Here is a 20,981-nt window from a genome sequence, read left to right on the forward strand (position 1 = left end):
TTTATTTCGCCGTATTTAACTCAGTTCAGAGCACTTTTCTTGCTTATAGTTAGCGTAAATAAATCTCTAGATACTTTATTTATATGGGGCAAGGTTTTTTTTTGTTATACGAAGTATTTTTAAGTCGAAATATAACTTAAATTAAATAAATCTCGTTGTGAAATTAATTTATCTATTTTTTTGTTAATAGATGATGTTGGCTGTTTGGGGGCATGTTTGTTTTGTGTAAAAAAAAAAATTCAAGATTCCTTTGACAATTTTCACTTGATTTCGTCATAATACAAGCTTTATATATTTATCGTTAATTGGCGTAAAAATAGCAGTAATATGTTTTATTTCATGCCCAATAGTTTGATTAAAATACTTTCTCTCCAATTTTAATTATGGTCGAGTTTCATCCATGTTGCCAATGCAGGATAATTTATAGTCATTAGCAGCTAGAACAGTGTTTTCTCAGGTTCAGCTACAACTTGCAGCTTAAATTTAGCAGTATATTTCCTTGCTGATCTTTTATCCATACAGAATAAGGGTATAATGTAAAAATATATCAGTCCTTCTCTACTTAACGTCATTTGTACTATAACTACGGTCATTGTTTACTACTGTACGATGGTTGAAATACAAGCAAAACGGCTGTTGTTATCCGATTCAGTTATAAGCAAAACAACAGTTTCTCGTTCGGTTGTTTATGGCTGTACGCATTTACGCAAGAGTATAACGTTACTAACAATTATCATTCTCTTTTACTTTTTTAACTAGAAGATGGGATAAAGAGATGGAGGAAAAAAAGTTGGTCTATTGTAATTTGGTCTCTCTCGCAGCCTGATTGTACGCTGCTGCCTGCGCCTGCGCGAAATTTAAAAACATTTTATAAATGTTGTCGTATCTATCAATTGGTTACCCCATCGCAAAATTGAATTATCGTAAGGCCAATTATCGTAACTCAAGCACTACCTGGGTACCTGAGTATTTTAATAGTTTTATCACAAAAAAGTGCATTTAGTCATGAAAATGACATGAAAATATAGTAATTAGTGAATATTTCTCAGTGAAAAATACTGCAAACGGTGAATTTTCAGCAAATAACGCGTGTATATGTTCCATAGAGAAATCCACAAATAAATGAGTCCGTGAATCGTGAGACCCCAAATACATGGCTTTATTTTACTATTATTAAGTAGGTTTACGTGGAATAGGTAGATTATGTAATTGCCTTGGTTTTTTATGAATCTTTAGAAAAAGCCTTGCCCTTTTGTTCCTTCTTTTGTGTATCAGTGTTACTCAGATTTAGTTAAACTGAAAATTTGCCCCGTAGGCATCTACTACTAATAGTTTATAATAGTGTATTTGATCCCCCTTTTTTTTCCTCACTTTCAGCTTCCCTTAGTGACTGGTCGGGGTGCCCAACTTGCAGCTCTCTTCATGATGGGGGTAGAAACAGCATTATTCGCAAATGATGCCTGTGGAGCCCCTGTCCCATGGTTGATGTGCTGTCCATGGTTGTATTTTGATGGAAAGCTTTTCCATGCAAAACTTATCAGGGCTAATTGTGCAAGATCACTTTTAGAGGTAACTGTAATTAAAGGAATGAATTACATTTTTATGGAATTGCAGTGGATTTATTAACTTTAAATGCAGTGTGTAAGCTAGATGGGAGATCATTCATACAATTATCAATACAGTACAGTATGTATTTAACTGAAGAGTTTGTTAACTTGCTGTTGAAACCTGATCCTATGAGACATTGTTCATTCAGGTGTTAGGTAAATGTTTTCAACATTTGCTATGTAGGATGGTTGCTTGCAAATTTAGTAGGAAATACTTTTGAATTTTTAATTTGCTTCTTTATACGTGTTTGGCCATCAGTATTTTTCACAATTAGGCTTACAGTGCAGTACATTTGGAGTACATTTTGAATAGTATTAACTTAGTTTTGAAGTTAATCAGTAACTCTTGTAATTGATAATTTGTGAAAAGCTGGTTTCTGGATATATACTGTAATTGAAAAATATTAAGAATTTTCTAAATATAGTGTATATCATTGCAACTAAATATTTTCATTACCAGGTGTGTGAGGGAGAAATAGATTTGGTGGCTAAAGTGGAGCGTTGTCGGCAGGCAGTATTAGAAGGTCTGCGAGTTGAATTTGCTCATCCTCTTCTTCCCCAAATGCCAGGGGGAGTTAATAATCACAAAATGAATCCTCATCCTCCTTACCCACCAGGATTTGCTCAACATAATGGTCAAGGAAGAGGGCAGGGGGCCCCACGCACACTACATCAAGGTTAGAATATGATTAGCTGCTTATTCCTTAATGAGATGCATGCCAGCATTTTCATCAGTCAGCTTATTTGTGGTAGTTTTTACTTGGAACCTTTTTCCAGAAAGATAGCTGTCATGGAAATTATGAAAGAACTCTTGCTGTAAAGCAGTGATTTTCAAGTGTGACCATGTATCTAATAATCTTAATTTGAAATCCAGGGGAGATACTTTAAGGCACTTCTGAGTGTATATGAAAAGGGACACTTGGTGAGATCTTTGAAGGCACCATACATAAGTAATCAAGCTCAAGATTAACGTACTGTTTTGATCTTGATGCCTGCACTCATAATTATCCTTCCTGTAACCAACACTAAACTTTTCTGGAGCATGCCCAATTTTAAGGTTTGTGTATGCAGTCCTCTCCAGGTTCCTCCTTGAGGTTCTCTGGGATTATGTGCTTACTGCTCCCAGGATTATAGGTATAATTTCCACTTGATCTTGCCATATCTCCTTATTTTTGGCAGCAGATCTTGAGCCTGTATTACATGGTTAGTTATTACAACATATTCTCAGAGTACTTTGATTTTTTCATTCTTATTTTATTTTGTATGTAACGTGTATGCAGTGCTTGGTCTTCTGTATCCTTCAACATGCCTTCTGTCTTCTTGAGGGCCTCCCCTCTCCCCTAGTCAGCCATTGCCAAGTGCCATTTCCAGCTACATCCTGAGTCTGCCTCTATCCTTGGCCATACATTTGTTTGTATTCCCTTATTTCTTACCTGTGGCTAGTGATTCTTTACATAAACTTTTCAGGCTCTTCATCGACAGCAATAAATTTTTAATTCTGATCTGTTGTCAACCACTCATCTTCATTGTGCTTAATGTACAACCCTCCACACTTGCATCCCTCTTCCTCCTTTTCCTCTTTAAAAGTAGAGCCATGCCACGCTTTCTCTGGGAATTAGTGTCTTATCGATGTTTATAAGTAATCTTGTTTTTCTGTCCATGTTTTTTGTCTTCATTTGACAAGTTTACTGTTTCTCCATGTAATCTTACCACTGGCAGAACCCATTTAAAGACTGACTTTCAATGTTTTCACCTTTGAGCTTAGACTACAGTACCACCCTAATCCTGGAGAGGTAATCCATTCTGCTGAGATTGTCAGCCTCAGGATTTCTAGGTACTTTTAACCAGTCTCTTCTGTATCCTTGATGGAATATTCTCTGATCTGAGGATTGGATTCCTTTACTGTGGGGGTCTTTCATTTTAATATACTGTATTCACAACTGCACATTTTTCGGTGCTAAATTCATTTTCATGTGTGAAATTATGATGCAGACTGTCCGTACAAGGCACAATCCAAGGCACACCTTAGCTAGCACCTGTGAGCAGCTGAGGGGATGCAGGAAGATGAGAGATGGAAAGCATTTTCATGCTTCCCAAAGGAAGCATGTTGAACATATTAAAATTTAGGCTTTCTTTATGCCAGCATGGGTACTGTAAAAGTGACAAGGTAATAAAGGTTCTTAGCCATGGCCCTTTGGCCTCCAGGTGTATTGCTTTGAGCCTTTTATGGTTTATGCATTTCTTTGGGTATCTTCTCCTTTTTCTTGTTCATTTCTCATTTATGAACAAATCCTTTGGGTGAACCTAGTGTTAGTTTAGTGTTAATGTTGCTGTTTCATTAAACCACATTTTGAAGGTGAAGATGATTTTCATTTCTCTTGTGGCTGTCATTCAAGTATAGTTTAACTACCTAACAGGTCATATAATCATAGATGGATACTACACTAATGTACATAAATCCCAAGTGTGTAGTTTTACAAGTATTATGCAAACATTTTAAAACATGGAAATTCAAAAAAACAGTTGTAATTCATGTAATATGCAGCAGTGTATTAAACTGGCAACTCTTTAATTGAGAGTTGTTCCTAACATTGCAATGTATTTGGTGTTTTAGATTATTCCATTGTAAACTTTTCAGAAATCAATCACATTTCCAGCATGTTTGTGTTTTCCTGAATATCCTTGGTTGGTTAAGAATGACTCCATAGTCATTTAATTTCTGCGAAGTAAAGATATCGTGTGTCAGCTATGCTTTGTTTGTTTTAGAATTGGAGGACCTTTATTAAAGAAATTATTGCATCTTGTGTGAAGAAGAATAATTTTCAGGATTAACTGAGCATTTTAATTTTACATTTATATTAGGTAATGGTATGAGGAGGATGTTTTCACGAGGGGGCCAGTTGCAGGTTGCTGGTGTGGTAGTAGGTTCTTGGGGTCCAAACTACGGGTCATCTGGTAGACCCAGAGGAGCCAGGTATCCGGTAAGTTGAATTGCATCCACGTTGAAAAATCTACACTGACAGTAGCTGAATTTTTAAGCACTTGTGATTATTTTGTAGATGAAAATGGTATTGTAAAGTTTCTTGTAGTCTTTAAAGTTGAAGTAAGATTTGTAAGATTTTTGTTTGTAGGTAGTAGTACCCTTATGCTATTTTTTTTGTACTATTTAGAAATAGCTTGGGGATTAAGTGTTATGATTTTAGTTTTCAGGTGACTACTTTTCAGGTGTATAAAGTAAGGTTTTTAGTGGTTGCACGTGATCTCATTGTTTGGAAAATTTATATTTTGTTTTTTGAGTATTTCCCACCTTGAAAGAGAATCGGGATATAAATTATCAGTTTTAATAATTTGATTGTAGTTCTAGACATAAACTTAAAGAAGAGATAATTGGTGTGTGCATGTAGCTCCTATTTACATTGTTACTTTGAATCTTTTATGTAGGGAATTATCTCTTGGAGGATAATGATTGATGTAAAATAGTAAGGTATGATAGACTGCAAAATGTAGTTGGTAGTTGCAGGATTTTTTAATGAGATATTTTTATGATTTGGAAGCTTTTGAAATGTTCAAATACTTTTTGAATTTTTTTTATTTTTATGATTTGGAAGCTTTTGAAATGTTCAGATACTTTATGAATTTTTAATTTTTATGATTCGGAAGCTTTTGAAATCTTCAAATACTTATGAATTTTTGCTGTTGGCAGTCGGTTTGATGGTAATCTGGTTAATGTGACAAATTGTTAGTAATTTGCTGATGATGCATTATATGATATGATATCAGCTACTCAAATTAGCATTGTCTTATTGTGTAAAACATGATATAGTCAGTTTCACAGAAGCTGTCAGAAACAGAAATGATAATTACCAGATTTGCGTACAGCCGACCCTCGTTAAGGCAGACTAATAGGGGGCCAGGGTGTCCGTCTTAGCCGATAGTTCGGTTTAACCGGGGATATCTATATACCGTATATACCTATAAATATATTGTATTTCAATATTTTTATAAAGAGTATGAATCATAAACCAATGTAGAAACATTTGAATTAAAGCTCATGGTAAAAGATGAAAAATGAAGAATAAAACATGATAAAAATGATAGAATTCAGCCGCATATGCTAATCCTAGGCTGAGACATGAACTCATAATTGTCAAGTAAAAAGAAGTGGTCTCTAAAATGAAAAGTAAGAATGAAATTTAGATTACAGGTACACAATCCTTTACCCGAAATCCTCGGGGCCAGATGTGTTTCGGTTTTTGGAATTTTTTGGATTTATGAACTGTAGGGTCAGGAGCATAATCAAACATCGCTATTGCAGCAAAAACATTTTTTTCCATTTTTTCATGTTTTTTCATTTTTTACATTTTAGTTTATATTATTTATATTAACATACTGTTAAATGAATGTGAGATAATTAAGATCATCAGTAATAAAATAGTGGGACAATTAAGACCATAAGTTCACTAACACATTTTGTTTTCAACAAAAACATTCCGTAAAACGCAAAAATATACATGATCAAAATCATTGTAATTCAACTTGTAAAATTTAACTGTAAGTAAGACTATAAAATACATTTCATCATATCGATCATGGAGAGGATTGTTTTTTATTGTTACTAATGTCGTCATCTGTTTGCAGTCGTAAATCTGAGGACGGTCCGGGAATAGGATTGGCAAGTGATGACGCATCACCACGACAGACTGTTGTGGGGTTTTTCATATCACTATGTTAAAAGTTGAAATTATCGTTGAATTCTTATTTTCATGAAGCAAATTATTGGGTGATTTTTGCCATCAGCAGTCAAATAATCATGATCATGGCAATGTTCAAACTTAGTGCCATCAAGATGTATGTCTTTGAATAGAACAGAAGTAGAGGGCTGTTATTGGCTAGCAGATCTCCATGGCAACCAGGCAGCCAATCAAGTTTTAGCTGTATTCTGTCTGAGAAAGAACTTTTGCTCAGAGAAGCTGACAATGGCATAAGTACGTGTTTTGAATATAGTACATAGTATGTATTTTACTGATTACTGTACATGAAGAATAGAATGAATTCCTTCTTATTACGAGTGCAAAATTGTTGGTTCAGAGATTCTTCATCAACAATTTTTTTTTTCAGAAGATGTTTACTAACGCTGCATTGACACCTTTAAAACAAAATTCTTCTCTTTAATCTTTCGAGGGTAGAATTATGCTGCAGAGAGGGAACTGGCAATTTTCTCTCTCTCTCTCTCTCTCTCTCTCTCATGTCATTTGCCACGTAAACAGACAGAATTTTGCTGTATAGAGGGAACTGGCAATTTTCTCTCTCTCTCTCTCTCTCTCTCTCTCTCTCTCATGTCATTTGCCACATAAACACAAATTGTTTAGTAACTCAGCTTTTGTCTTCATAAAGTTTACCATTGGCATGTCTTTTCTCTTCTAAAAAACATACAAAGCATTGTACTGTAGTTGCCAGTCAGGCAGCAGATAGGTAAAAATGTTAATGCTCAGTGATTGGCTACGATACTTCCTACCCTTCCAGACAATAGTGTTTCTCAATGACAGTACATACTGTGCGCAAGTTAAATTGGTTACAAGTTAAAAGCATTTCAGTTCAGTACAGTATAAATACTGAACTATATATAAAATAAAAAAATAAATGAAAAATTTTTTATAAAAATAAATGAAAAATTTTTTATTTACCTTTGGTAAATAAAAAGGAAAATGGTACGCAACGAGCGGAGGAAAAGTAACTATCTTAAATCATGGTCGAATATGACGTATTTTAAATCGACTGACCCTCTTCGGTGTCCGTCTTATCCGATATCCGGATTAACAGGGTCTGGTTTAACAAGGGTCGACTGTATATGTAATTACTATATTGTTACTAGTGGTGTATGTGGTAGAAATAAATTGCTTTTGAATATTATTCCACACAAGATATGGTTAAGAATTTTAATGTAGATGTATGTAAATTTAGTGTGCTTAGCAGCAGACACATTTTTGGTTAATGTATCATGTTGGGTCATGGTAATGGTACCATTTATGTTGTATTACTGAATGTTATGTTCTGGATTAGTTTCTTGCTTAATTAGTTTTGCACAGTAATTTATTAAATTGGGGTTAGTTAATTGCCTTATGTATAGTACTGTCCAGTTTTCCTTTAGCATATTAATTTTGTGATTTAGGTAGTATAGCACTTTAGGGTTATTCCGTAGTTAGTTTTCTATCTGTAAATACTTGACATTTTCTTTTAACCAGTATGGTAGTGGTGTGAGGGAAGGTGGAGGCAGCATGGTGGGCCGTGGACAACCAAGGTTTGCTCGTAGCACTCGAGGCCGACCCACTGTACTGGTGAGTTTGACTACATAGAAATACTTGTAAACTGTAGTGGTAGTTTAAATATTGTTGAATCTTAAAAGTGACATTCATCTGTTTTGTGTACAGCTTTAGTGGTTAGTGGTGATACAGTTACATTGTGTAGCATTGGTATTACGTAGTATTTTTTGATCTGTGAGATTTCAGTTTTTCATTTTAATGGCTATCGTCATTTACACGATGTATACTGCATTTTTTAGTTTTTATTTATGCACTTATTATTATTATTGGTACTCATTTTTTAACTAGAATATATTTTCCTATTTTTAGCATTGTAAAGAGGTTCATTTAGTATTTTGTAAAATTACTTGTGATGTTTAGCTTTAGCTATTCAGTATGTCTTAATTTTGGGGTGCGGTAAGCTCAGGCATTGAGATGTTAAACGAACAAAGATTTCAAGTTAAGTTTACTTCAACACAACCCCATTAATGATCTTATTGCGTATTCTGATTACAGGCAGTCTCCAGTTATTGGCGGGGTTCCGTTTCTGAGGGTGTGATGATAACCGAAAATCAGTGATTTTCGGAGCTTTTTCGGTGATTTTTGGAGTTTATTGGCATCGAAAAGTGCCAATTTTCTGTTATCAGTGCCTCTGTTAGGTATGTATTGGCGCCAATACCCAATTATTGGTGTCGATAAGCGGAAATCTGCAATTTTTTGGCACCGAAAATTGCCGATTTTCGTTGCTAGACAAACGCCATAAAACCCGATCGCCGTTAATCGGGGGCTGCTTGTATGTGGGAACCCTTATCACATCATACTACTCCTGGTTAAGATTGAGATGCCTCTGCTGCCCATACTCAGTCGTGCTTATGGTACAAAGTATGCTACCATTTTCAATGTGTGACGGTCATTGAGTCAGTATAGTTGATCTTGCCAGGAAAGCCATTTTCAAGTATCTTTCAGCAGCTTCTCCCAGCCGTGACTACGACTGCAGTCTTGATTGTGGGGACAGCAATTGTAGTATGATGATTGTGGATGATCTACTGCTGTTTGCATTTTGGAGATTGCTCAGTGAGATAGAAATTCAGCCATAAAGTGTACAAGACAGAGCAAACTCATTTCATGTGTAACCTTAAACTGGGAAACGATGATGTAAAAATATGATAAGGATAATGAGATTGGGCAGCATGATTTGCGTATTGTGTGGGAATGTAACTCATATGCTACAGGTTGGTCATCAGTGAGTCTTGCACCTGACTTTGTAGCAACCCATACAGGACCATTCCACAGCATACTTTGCTATTTCTTTCGTCTACTGTCTTGTGTAGAGGGCTTTGTTTTACCTACAGTGGATATTCAAGTTCTACCTGTAGAATTAAGTAGTAACTCCAGGCTGTTCATCTTGGCTAAGAAAAGTTATCCTAAGGTCCCACAGTATGTGATGGAGGACAGAACATAACAGGTAAGAGCACATGTCGCAAAGTTAGACCCCTGTTTGTTTCAGTTACCTTGAAATATGACTTGCATTTGTTTTCTATTTTGAGTGCAGGTACCTGGCATTGTCTACCAAAACCAGTTTGGCTACTTTTTATATTTTGAGATATTTCTTATAAATGGTTGGCCTTGTATTTGTTGTTACTAGTATTCACAGTGAATCGTATTACGTTTAGGGAAAACGGGGATTCATCATCTTCCACTTCATAATTCATCTTTTATTAATGGCACCTTCAGGAGATATAGGCCTTCAGAATTATTGGCTGTGATGTCTGGCATGTATGGGAAGTGTATTTTTCCAATCTGGAAGATGTAATGATGTGAGTGCCTTGTTATCCTTAGATGGTATAAGGGCCTCTCTTTCTTTGATGATATAACCACCTTGTGTTACATACCCTATGTTGAACCAGCAAACCAATGAACTGGGAGGGCATTGGCTCCAGACTCCTCATAGCACTCAGGTGCTCTCCTGGGTCCTACAGGCATTTGCAGACATTCAAGAGACATTTAGCTTTTAATTCTCTTGCCTCAGTAGGATTTTATACTGAATATATGGATGACTAAAACAAAATTTTTATAAAAGTAACTTACCAAGTAACTACATAGCTATTAGTTTCACTTAATTGCAGTAGTTCTAAATTTGAAATTCGTGGTAACACACTATTGTTTTATTGTAGGTAACTGAACCCCACCCACTACCGGGTAAGAATAGGTACAACAATGCTGAAGAGCCCAATTTGTTTCTGCCAGTCAACAACTGTACAACGGTTGGTTGAGCAGCTCTATGATTTGAATTTTGCCGGATGGTTGTATCTTTCACCTTTGGTGAAGTAGCCATTTGTGTTGGCAGCGTGCTATTTATTAGCATAGCTAGCTTGTTATTCAGGCTTGTGACTTGAAAGTCAGATTCTAGCATGTCTAGTATTAGGTGTTGCAGCAAAGCCTGTAATACTAGGCTTACTTCTGCGAAGTGTGACTCCCACACTTTGTGTTGCCATTGTAGAGGGCAAATTTGCTTGTTTGAACTTAAATGTGATGAATGCAAAGGCTGGGATTAGGGTAAATGGAAAGTTTTGGAAGCACACCTAGACAGACTCCAAAGAGATAGACAGAGAAAGGCAGCTGCTAGAGCCAAGGCTAAAAGTTCAGCTAGTCAGGTTTCTACTCTGAAATCGGATATTCCTCTCAACCTGTGCCTTCTACACCTCTACCTGTGTTCTCCCCAGTCACCAGCCCTCCGACTTTTCCTCAAACTCCGTTACTTGGCTCCCATTCTTCCGAACTCGATGCCATCGCCAGCCTAGAAGCTACAATTGACCAAAAGTTTGGCCTACTTGTTAATACTGTAGCCCAGATTGGGTCTTCGGTTAAGGCCCTTATGGATCAGGTAAGCGTAATTAGTGCTGGTGCAAATGCAGTGCAAGTGGGAGAGGTGACTACTCGTCCCACCGATGCTCCAAGACAAAGGTCAATGTTAGACTACCCCAAATCTGGGAGGAAGCAAACCAAAAGTCCAAGGGATATCGGTGGGCTTTGCCCATGGGTAGTAGCCCCCTCAGCCAAGCCTGTTGATCAAACCCAGGACTTGGCAGATTGTCATTGGAAAGGCGTCCATACGGATGTGCATGCTCTGTCGTCCAGTGATTCGGACACCAGTGTGGGCAGGGGGCGTAAACATTTTTCAAAAGTGTCGAGGCCATTGAAAAGGCATGCTCCTTCCACTGAGCTCGCTTCCCCGCTCTCACGTAAGATTCCCAGGGAACAAGAGCACAGTTCTCTTCCCTCATGCAGTTTTTGGGTTAGTCCCGAGCTGGTTGTGCATGACACTTTGGTGATGGAGAGCCAGTCTTTGACGTGGCATTCCTCATTCAAGTTGTCCAAGCGCCAGTGTCTGAACGTGCAGTGTCAAAGTGTTGTATGTCCAAATGCCCAGAGTCTGAACGCCTAACTTTCAGTCTTGATTGGCTTGTGCATGACAGTTCAATGATGGTGAGCCGGTCTTAGACACGGCATTCCTCATCCAAGTTGTCTGAGTGTCCAGCGGCCGAGCGCCTGGTTTCCAAACGTGTAGTGTTCAATCCATTCTTTGTCGAAGCGCCCAGCGTCCTAGCGCCAAACTTCTGAGCTCACAGTGTCTGATTGCCCAATGTCTGAGCATTGGTGTTGGATGGCCCAGTGTTCGAGTGATTGGGTTATGAGCATTCAGTGTCCGAGTGCCCAACTGCCAAGGTAAGGTTATGTTCACGTCTTTGTGAAAGACATTTTTAAAGTCTTCGAAGTATTCAGCTTCCTAGACTAGACAATCGGGACGTTGGCCAAGAAAATAGAAAACTGTAGTACACTTCAAGAGGACTTTGCTGCGGACTGGCTAGGAGTACTCTCTTGTGCTGACAAGGCCATCAGGGATGGCTCCCAGGAGCTGGCTACCTTTTTCTCCATGGGGGTTCTTAAGAAAAGGGAAGTGTTGTGTGCCTTTATCTCCAAAGGTGTTACTCCCTCTCAAAGATCGGCTCTCCTGTTTGCGTTTGTGCCTTTAGACCGGTCAGGTTTATTCCCAAGAACTACAAAAGAGTAGGTCGCGTCTGACTTACAGAAGAAGTCAACACAGGACCTTATGATGCAGTTGACAAGGCGTGCCAAGGAACGAATCCATGGCACTTTGGTCTCATTCAGCATGAGAACTGTCTCCCTGTTGCAACAGCAACCCTTTTGAGGCGGAAGAACCAAATTTCAGCCCCACCCACTCTCAAATCTGCTATAAGTCCAACCAACCAAGAAGTCATCCTCCAAACTGGCCTCTCGCAAGTGAGGTTCCGGTCCTCCGTGTCCCCGTAGGACCCAGGCTTCTCCAATTTTGGGACAAATGGGAAGCCAGGAATGCAGACCCCTGGACAGTAAATGTCCTACAAGAGGGCTGTGCCACCCCATTCAGGGAAAAACTGCCTCTGACATCCTCGCCCATCAGCTTAACAGCCTTCTCGGAAGGCTTGGAGAGGTTTTTGGCCCTGAAGGAAGGAGTATTGTCCCTGCTCAGGGAAAGAGCTGTGGAGTTGGTTGAAGACGTAAGCACAGAGGGGTTTTACAACTGTCTGTCTGTTGTCCCCAAGGTGTCGGGAGGTTGGAGACCGGTCCTAGACGTCAGTGTGCATATGGAAATGAACTGTTCAGTCCTGTCAGCCATTCATCTGGGAGACTGAATGGTAACTATTGACATGGAGGATGCGTACTTCCGTGTCCTAGTACATCCGTACTCAAGGAAGTATCTGCAGTTCTTATTCCAGGGCAGGGTCCTTCAGTTCAGGGCTCTCTGTTTTGGCCTCTCTATAACTCCGCTAGTATTCACCCATGTTCTCGCCCCTGTAGTGAGGTGGCTCCATCTCATGGGGATCAACATCTGTTTATACCTGGACGCCTGGCTACTACGCTCCCCATCGAAGGCAAACTGCACAGAGGACCTTCAAAAGACTGTACTACTGGCCTAAGAGTTGGGTCTTAATGTTCAGAAATCCCAATTTACTCCGACACAGTCGATTCTCTATTTGGAGATGAGGATCGATGCTCTGACTTTTTGGTCTTTTCTGTCCCACAAAAGATTCAAGACTGCCTGAAGAAAGTAAGAAACTTTATATGTCGCCCAGCTTGCACAGCCAACAATTGGATGAATATGCTAGGCATTCTCTCGTCCATCGAGAAGTCCGTGCCTTTAGGAAGGTTACACGCAAGAGTCCTGCAATTCTTCCTAAAGGCCAGTTGGCAGAGGGAAACTCTCCCAGACTCCTTCATTTTCCGCATCACTCCTGATATCAAGAAGGATCTTCGGTAGTGGCTTGCAGAGGAGAGGTTCTTAATAGGAAAGTCATTGCACCCTCTGATCCCTGACCTAATGTTGAACTTTTTAACAACATGGAAATATCTGGGAAGTGGTCGTCAGAAGAGAGGAAATTATATATAAATGTAAGGGAACTGAAGGTGATTCATTTGGTCCTTCAGCATTTTGTGACAAAGACTTGCGGCAAGACAATCACAGTCCACTCAGACAACACGACTGCTTTGGCCTCCATCAAAAGTAGGGAGGGACTCATTCCTTCTCCCTTTACGAAGTGGCCAAGGATCTTCTTCTCTGGGGAGAGATCAGCCGTACCAGGATAATAACTCGCTTCATCCAGGGAAAGTTAAACGGTTTTGCGGACGAGTTAAGTCGCTGCAAACAGGTCCTACCGATGGAATGGACACTAATCCACAGGTGTGCACCAACCTGTGGAAACAGTTGGGAAAACCGTTGGTAGACCTGTTTGCAACGTCGAGGAACCATTCCCTCCCCGTCTACTGTTCTCCAGCCTCGAACCCTCGGGCATGGGTGACGGATGCCATGCTGAGGACTGGTTGGACTTGGATGTCTATGCCTTGCCACTGTTCAGCATGGTGAGAGAAGTCCTAAACAAGTTCATGACCCACACCAATGTGGTTCCCGTACCTTCTACCTCAGAAGAGAAGCCTTCTAAAGCAGCGTCACTGCCATCGCTTCCATCAAGGCTTATCCTCTCTTGCTCTGATGGGCTTCAGACTGTCAGGTAGCTTTCCAGAGCAAAGAACTTTTCAAGAAAAGCTGCAGAAGCAGTCACCAAGTGTAGATGCAGTCTTCCGCTAATGTCTACCAGGCGAAGTGGACAGTCTTTTGTGACTGATGCCGAAGACACAGCGTATTGTCTTCTAAAACCTCTGTAGCACAGATCGCTGATTTTTTAATATTTCTGAGGTTCTTTCGAGGCTTGGCTACCTCTACAATCAGAGGTTATAGATCTATGCTAAACTGTGTGTTCAGACATAGAGGTCTCGATTTGTCTGCTAATCAAGATATAAGCGATCTAATTAAATCCCTAGACACTTCCAAGCAAGAAAAGTTTACGTCAGTCGCCTGGAATCTTAGTGCCGTCCTCAAATGGCTCTCTGGCCTTCCATTTGAGCCCCGTCATGCCGTATCGCTTTTTAGTTGCTTTAGCTACGGCAAATAGGATCATCGAATTCCATGCCTTCAGTAAGCGAATGGGTTTTTCGCAAGGAGATGCGGTCTGCTCATTCACACTTGGATTCCTGGCAAAGAACGAAACCCTGTCCACCCCTTGGCCTCATTCGTTTATGATCAAGAGTTTGTTAGATATCCTTGGGCCAGCAGACCAGGAGAGAACTCTATGGTGTTCATTAAAAAAACCCTCACGACCGTTATCTAAGAATGCCTTGGCCTTCTTTTTAAAGAGTGTTATTTCTGAGTCACACTTAAAGATTCAAGAAGACAATCTCTGTTTTTAAAGTAAACGCTCATGAGATGAGATCAGTTGCCACTTTGCTGGCTTTTAAGAAGAACTTGTCGCTCTCCACGATTCTCCAATCAACTTACTGGACATCAAAATTAGTGTTCACCTCCCATTACTTGCGCGATGTGGAGACAGTCTATAATAATTGCAGTACATTAAGCCCATTGGCCGTGGCTGGCATGGTATTGGGGGAAGAAGGATAGGGAATATACTTTCCAATCCTCTATCTCCTCACCTTGTTAAAGGATGCTGAGTTTTGGGATGTCTGGTGTGCCATATACCAGGAGTACCCACCAGTCGTGGTTTTTTAATGGTTGGGTGAAGGTTTTAATACTGTGTGGTAACGAATTTCTGATTGTATTCATTGTACTGCACCCAGGCCAAGGGCATTTATTTTTTAAGGTCTTATCAGTCTTCGGGGTACTCCTTGACTGCAAGGTTCTCCCACAAGTAGAGACGACACTTGGCTTTATTGCCGTGTCACTAAAGGTTGAGATGAGTGCCAACCAGAGGCAGTATCTTCCTGCTGCAGCTCTCTCACCAGGTAATGTTACAACAGGCATTACACCAATGCTGTCTACCTTTCTGTTTCAAAGAGTGTTTTTGGATGGAAAATGTCCATACTTCCCACCTCCTGTCAGTGTGGGATTCAGCTACGTAGTTACTTGGTAAGTTACTTATATAAAAATGACATTTTTACGGTGAAATAAAGTTTTACATAAACTTACCAAGTAACTTTTTATATATACTTACCAAGTAACTAAATGATTAAAGCCCTCCCACCTTCCCTCTCATGGACATAGGGCACAAACAAATTGGGCTCTTCAGCACTGTTGTACCTATTCTTCCTTGGTAGCGGGCAGGGTCTAGTTACCTACACTAAAACAATAGCGAGTTACCGCGAATTTCAAATTTAGAACTGCTGCGGTTAAGTGAAACTAATAGCTATGTAGTACTTGGTAAGGATATATAAAACTTTATTTTATCAAAAAAATTTCATTTCCAATACAAATTCATACATAGTGCCTTACTGTTTGACTCACATCTTACTGTCAGACCCACAGTTTTGAGACTGTTACTTATGCTTGTCATCAGAAGACTTTTGAACAGGTGTGGGGAAACACTCTGGACACAAATGTTAGGCTTATATATGGTTGATGTGTTTATATGAAAGAACTTTACAAGTTATCAAAACATTTTTATAAATGATTGTGTGAAGTGGTTGGCTTTATTATATATATATATATATATATATATATATATATATATATATATATAAAGGATTTTGACAAAGGAAAAATCTATTTCTGGAGAGGGGCCCGTGTCACCCGGTGAAATAGTCCATTCAGCACTTATTTCTAGGTAATTCCGTTGCTAGATACCAGAGAAAGCTAAATGAAATGCTGGAGTTACTACCCCCAGAGCGAGCTCCACTAGATGGAGTCGTGTATGGAAAAGGGTGAACTACAAAAACACGGAACCTTATCCTATAGAGATTCCCAATGTCAAAAGTCCCAACGAGAGAGGTGCCGATACAAGCCCATGCACTACTCAAGGGACTGTATACAAGGCAACACTAGCCGCATTCCATGTTAGCACCCACCTCACTAGAATGAAGTTTATCAAGGAGGGAGAGAATGAAAAACAGGGGTGGGTCACCGGGTGACACGGGCCCCTCTCCAGAAATAGATTTTTCCTTTGTCAAAATCCTTTTTCTGGATCGGGGTCCCGTGTCACCCGGTGAAATAGTAACAGAGAAATAAACATCATTCTTATGCTATTAAAGACTTAAATAGAAACGTTGAAAACTAGGAGAATTCTACCCTGAACATAAGTAAGGTCCTCTAAGTTCATGTAATGAAAATAATGTAAGTGGTCACCGTCTAAGATCATGAGCTTAGAATAGCACCTGAATAGGCTTGTATTAAGAAAATACTTCCTGCCTAATAGCAGACCCAATGACAGTGCCCCCCCCTTTTTTAAAGGAGAGGACCTGACAAAATTGCGAGGTCCTGTCTAAAAAGCCTGCAAGGAGAAAACTGGACACAGAAACAGACCTTGTAAAAGGGGAGTACTTTCCAAGGTGACCACCGAAAATGAGGACCTTCAATGTAGATAGAAAGTTAGGGTGAGAATTCACAACACTACCCTGAAGAGGGGAAACCAAACTGATTGGTTCCATGAGACAAACCAAACTGATTGGTTCCACCAGACAGGGCAGACAGTACAGGAAAACTAACACTAGAAGCTAAGCTGATTAAAAATTTTTGGGACTTCCTTAACAAGGAAAGATAAGAACAAGGTGATTGTTGGTTACCGAAGCTAACTCCGATACATTACTCAAAGACCAGGAAACCGAATGTGGACGGAGTACTGTTCTTAGACGAACACAGACCTTAGGGATGAAAGTTAAGGGCCTGTGAGTCTGGTTCCAACAAAACACTTTCCTCGAGGCCAATGCGGTCGCATCAGTACTATAGCTTCAAAACTATGTGAAGAGTGCTAGTTACTTAACTGCAGAACCATACTGCAGTAGAGTAGGATCCCTTAACTGATTTCAGGAAAACAGTAATAACAGGACCAATATCAGTTTCCTCCTCAACTGTAAGATTCACAAAGACCACAAAGCCAGGACATCAGAGTTTGAGGGGGCTGACGCAGGCTGAGTTTATACCAGACGGGACAGCTTGATAGTTTGTGGCTGAATTGGGTTGCAAACAGACCTACTTCCAGGCCCAGGAAAAGGTCACAAGACTACCTGAATGATGCTCCGCCTAAGGACTATTCCGACACCAGGGGGGAGGCCCTGGATAGGGAAAAAGCAGTGACCTTTTGGACCCCTACGAGAAGGGTGGTAGACGGAGGCACCTCGTCTGTTGGTTATGGAGAAGAATGAACCATAACCTGAACGGAGCAATTCGAGTCCAAAACCACCTGTTTACGCAGCGCACTATTGCTGTTTTGTTCAGAACCAGCCTAAAAGGAAACCTCTTGGGGGGGGAGTTTCCAAGGACAGGAAGACTGTCACCGCCTCCAAAGCGTTGATATGGAACTGTCGAACGTGACCGACTAAGTACCATGTACTCCATTGGGCCAAAAATAACCACCTCACCCGCCAGAGAGGTGACGGTGTGGAATACTGAGGCCGGAGGGGAAAGCTGGAGAGGAACTGACTTCGGTAAGCACTTGACAGTTGTGCAAGGCCGAGGCCACTATTCAAGTAGGAGGAATCAAGGAGACACGTCCCCGACTCCACCATACCCGGTCATAAACTCCAGCTTTGACTTCAGAAGGAGAACCGTCACTGAAGCAAACTGGAGAAAACCAGGACCTTTTCTTGGGCACGGGGAGAGGTATGCTTGAGATGATGAAATGATAAGATGCCCTTGCTATCTCTTTCCACTTCCACTGGATTCATAACTACGGAAGGCTACCCTCCTGAATCAGGTGGGATTCCTTCCTGGTTACTTAGAAGCCCAAAGACTAGAAACCGATTATAATGACCGCGCGCCCTCAGGCAATTCCCGACGCTGGGTGCCCAAATGAGCCAGGCAACTAGATATGCAGCTAGCATAGCCTCCTAATACCGGAGCTGTTGAACTACGGTATTGTTCAAACTGGCGAAGACTCTGGAGCTGCATTGAGGAGGGCATGAACCTGAAGGGGTCGCCTGCTCCCGAGTCTGAATCCCAAGAAGGGATAGGACCTTTCTGCAACCAAGATGTGAAAGGAAGCGTCGGAAAGGTCTATAGAGGTGGTTACGGCTCCACGGCGCAGTAGGATCCGAACCCACAAGACTGTAAGCAACCGAGACTTGCCGCATGAATAAGGAAAACAAACGGGACACGCCGGAAAAATTTTCCAGTGGAAGGGAACTTCCTTGGCAGACTGAAAAAGCCTGACAGGCCATTCGCAAAGACCCCAGAACTCTGGCCGGGGCTGATTGAACCTGATTGGGGGGGACAACAGTCCAGCTCCACCCCGGGCCCTGATAACTATACTCTGGGCCCAGGAACTGAAGTTCCAGTGGCCCCGAAATGGTACAGCCTCCCACCCATATGAGAAATACTACAGGGAGGAGGCTTGATTGCCTCCGTGAAGCGAAAGCCTTCCCAATTTCTCGGAGAGGAGTAGGATGCATCCCTGCTCCTATGATAACCCCGAGGGTCAGAGCCTCTTGCCAAATGTCTAGTGAAAATTTTTTCCTTAGGTTTTCGTATGAAGCAAAGAAAACCCCAGCGGCATTGCTATCTCTTTCCCGTGGGGAGGCAGAGACACACGGGGCGTTACAAGGGGCTGATGTGTTGGCTGAACCCGCACACATCGAGGTGGAGGCTGGGAGTGAGAGCTGACGGCTGTCTAGGGGCAGAGACCTGAAGAGCCTGCACCACTGCCTGAGCAGGGGGCTCTTGAACTACATGAACTTCTTGCCGGACTTAGGCAGGTCCCAGCAAGATCAGACCGTTTCTGCTCGTAGGGTAGACACCCATGAGAACGGAGGCTCTGGGTAACAATAGTAGCCCCAGATGGGCCGTGAACAACGCCCACCTGGGAAAAGATTAATTCTCCAGGTGAAACCGTTCATAAGATTTTTCAGCTCAAGGCGGGCACGGGCAAGCCTGACTTACACCCTGTTTCAGCTTCCGAAAATTGACTCGAAGCTTAGGGAGCTGTACGCTGAATAAATTAGAAGCGTAGTCCAGGGTTAGAAGATTCACTGTGAATGTATCTGTGATATCTGTCTCCGGAAATGCCTCAGCGATACATTTTCAAAACAAGCCTGTTGATAAGAGGGGCTACATTCGAGCACAAGGGGTAAAAACAGGGCTCTCCAAGAGAGCATGGTAAGACCCCACAGCTGGCGTGAACTTGGAATTCTCCGCCTGCCACTCCGTTAGAGTCCTCAGGGAGACGATGTGTCCAGCCCCTAGCTGAGGGCTCACTTATGGATCCTGCCAGACAGATGCCATGCTCGTTCTGACAGTCTGGTAAAACCCGGATAAGAGGATACCAGACCGGAAGGGAAGAAATGCCCTTCCACCAACCTCCGTGTGCCCACACCCCGACAGGAGGGTGCCTTCATGCTGGGAAGCATAAAGGGAAGGCACCAAGATTCCCCAGACTGGAGGGGAAAAGAGGTGGAGATGTCCGGAACGATAGAATTCCAGAACGGAGCAGGACTTAACAGGTGATCCATTGACAATGAGTCTTGAGATTAATCTCTTGGGATTTAAGCTCCTGGGAAAGGGAAGGCATGGACCATGACGTAGATAGTTAGTTAATAGGTTGACAATGACCCTCATAATGAGCCCCTTATAAGGAGACCCGTAAAAGAGTTTTCAACAAAGGAAGGAGGGGGTAACCGCCTTGCTTTGCTTGGGCCGTGTCCCTTTCCAGAAGACGAGGCCAAACTCGTAGATGGCACCGGATTAGAGATCCGAGACGTCCTTGAGGGGGCCCCGGAGCGGGTCTTCTTGGTTTAAAAAAGGGTGGTCTTTTTTTTTTTTTTTTTTTTTTTTTTACTGACTTCACCTTAGGGACGGTAGACCAGGAACCGTCGAAAAGGGATGAGAAGGTAACGAATCCCTAAAGGAAAAGTTTGCCTCACCTAATTCGAGCTAAGCGGAAAAGGCTTGTCTCAATTATTCCCGCACCTACTTATCGCTCCGGGACGATGTTCACAGGTCCGAGAACGAGACAGAAGGCCGCAACGTCTTCAGAAAACTCTCCGTAACCAATTAACTTGAAGCGAAGAGTTACGAGACTCTGGCGGCTGGCCTCCAGGAGGGGGAAAAATTAGAACCCCAGACACCGGAGGAACAACTATCAATAATTTATATAAGACGGAGTTTGGCGAAGGAAAAACCGATAGGTGTATATGAAACCTACCAATTTACCGAGAATCTCGCCCGGAAACGGAGTTTGGCGGAGGAAATCGATAGGCGTATATGAAACCTACCGATCCACCGAGAATCTCGCCCGGAGAGAGCCCAAACACCGAAAGATTAACTATTAATAAGCCACAAGAGGCGGAGAACCGATAGGTTTATATGAAACCTACCGAATTAACCTTTCTCTGGTATCTAGCAACGGAATTACCTAGAAATAAGTGCTGAATGGACTATTTCACCGGGTGACACGACCCCGATCCAGAAATATATATATATATATATATATATATATATATATATATATATATATATATATATATATATATATATATATATATATATATATATATATATATATATATATATATATATATA

At 41.1% G+C, this 20,981-nt stretch overlaps 1 protein-coding gene across 5 annotated transcripts in view; it reads left to right on the forward strand.

The window, feature by feature from the left end:
• The window catches only part of LOC136842693 (constitutive coactivator of PPAR-gamma-like protein 1 homolog), a 100,400-nt gene that overhangs the window by 72,455 nt on the left and 6,964 nt on the right, over positions 1–20,981 (forward strand). For 4 of the 5 annotated variants that reach the window (XM_067110567.1, XM_067110479.1, XM_067110401.1 and 1 more), the window contains exons 16-19: positions 1,378–1,569; positions 2,068–2,284; positions 4,470–4,588; positions 7,850–7,942. In XM_067110567.1, coding sequence (XP_066966668.1) covers positions 1,378–1,569; positions 2,068–2,284; positions 4,470–4,588; positions 7,850–7,942 — 621 coding nt within the window. The remainder of the gene's footprint in view (positions 1–1,377; positions 1,570–2,067; positions 2,285–4,469; positions 4,589–7,849; positions 7,943–20,981) is intronic. The other variant, XM_067110732.1, reaches the window with a different exon arrangement.

The sequence above is a fragment of the Macrobrachium rosenbergii genome, chromosome 1 (assembly GCF_040412425.1).
Source record: "Macrobrachium rosenbergii isolate ZJJX-2024 chromosome 1, ASM4041242v1, whole genome shotgun sequence".
Taxonomy (NCBI): Eukaryota; Metazoa; Arthropoda; class Malacostraca; order Decapoda; family Palaemonidae; genus Macrobrachium; species Macrobrachium rosenbergii.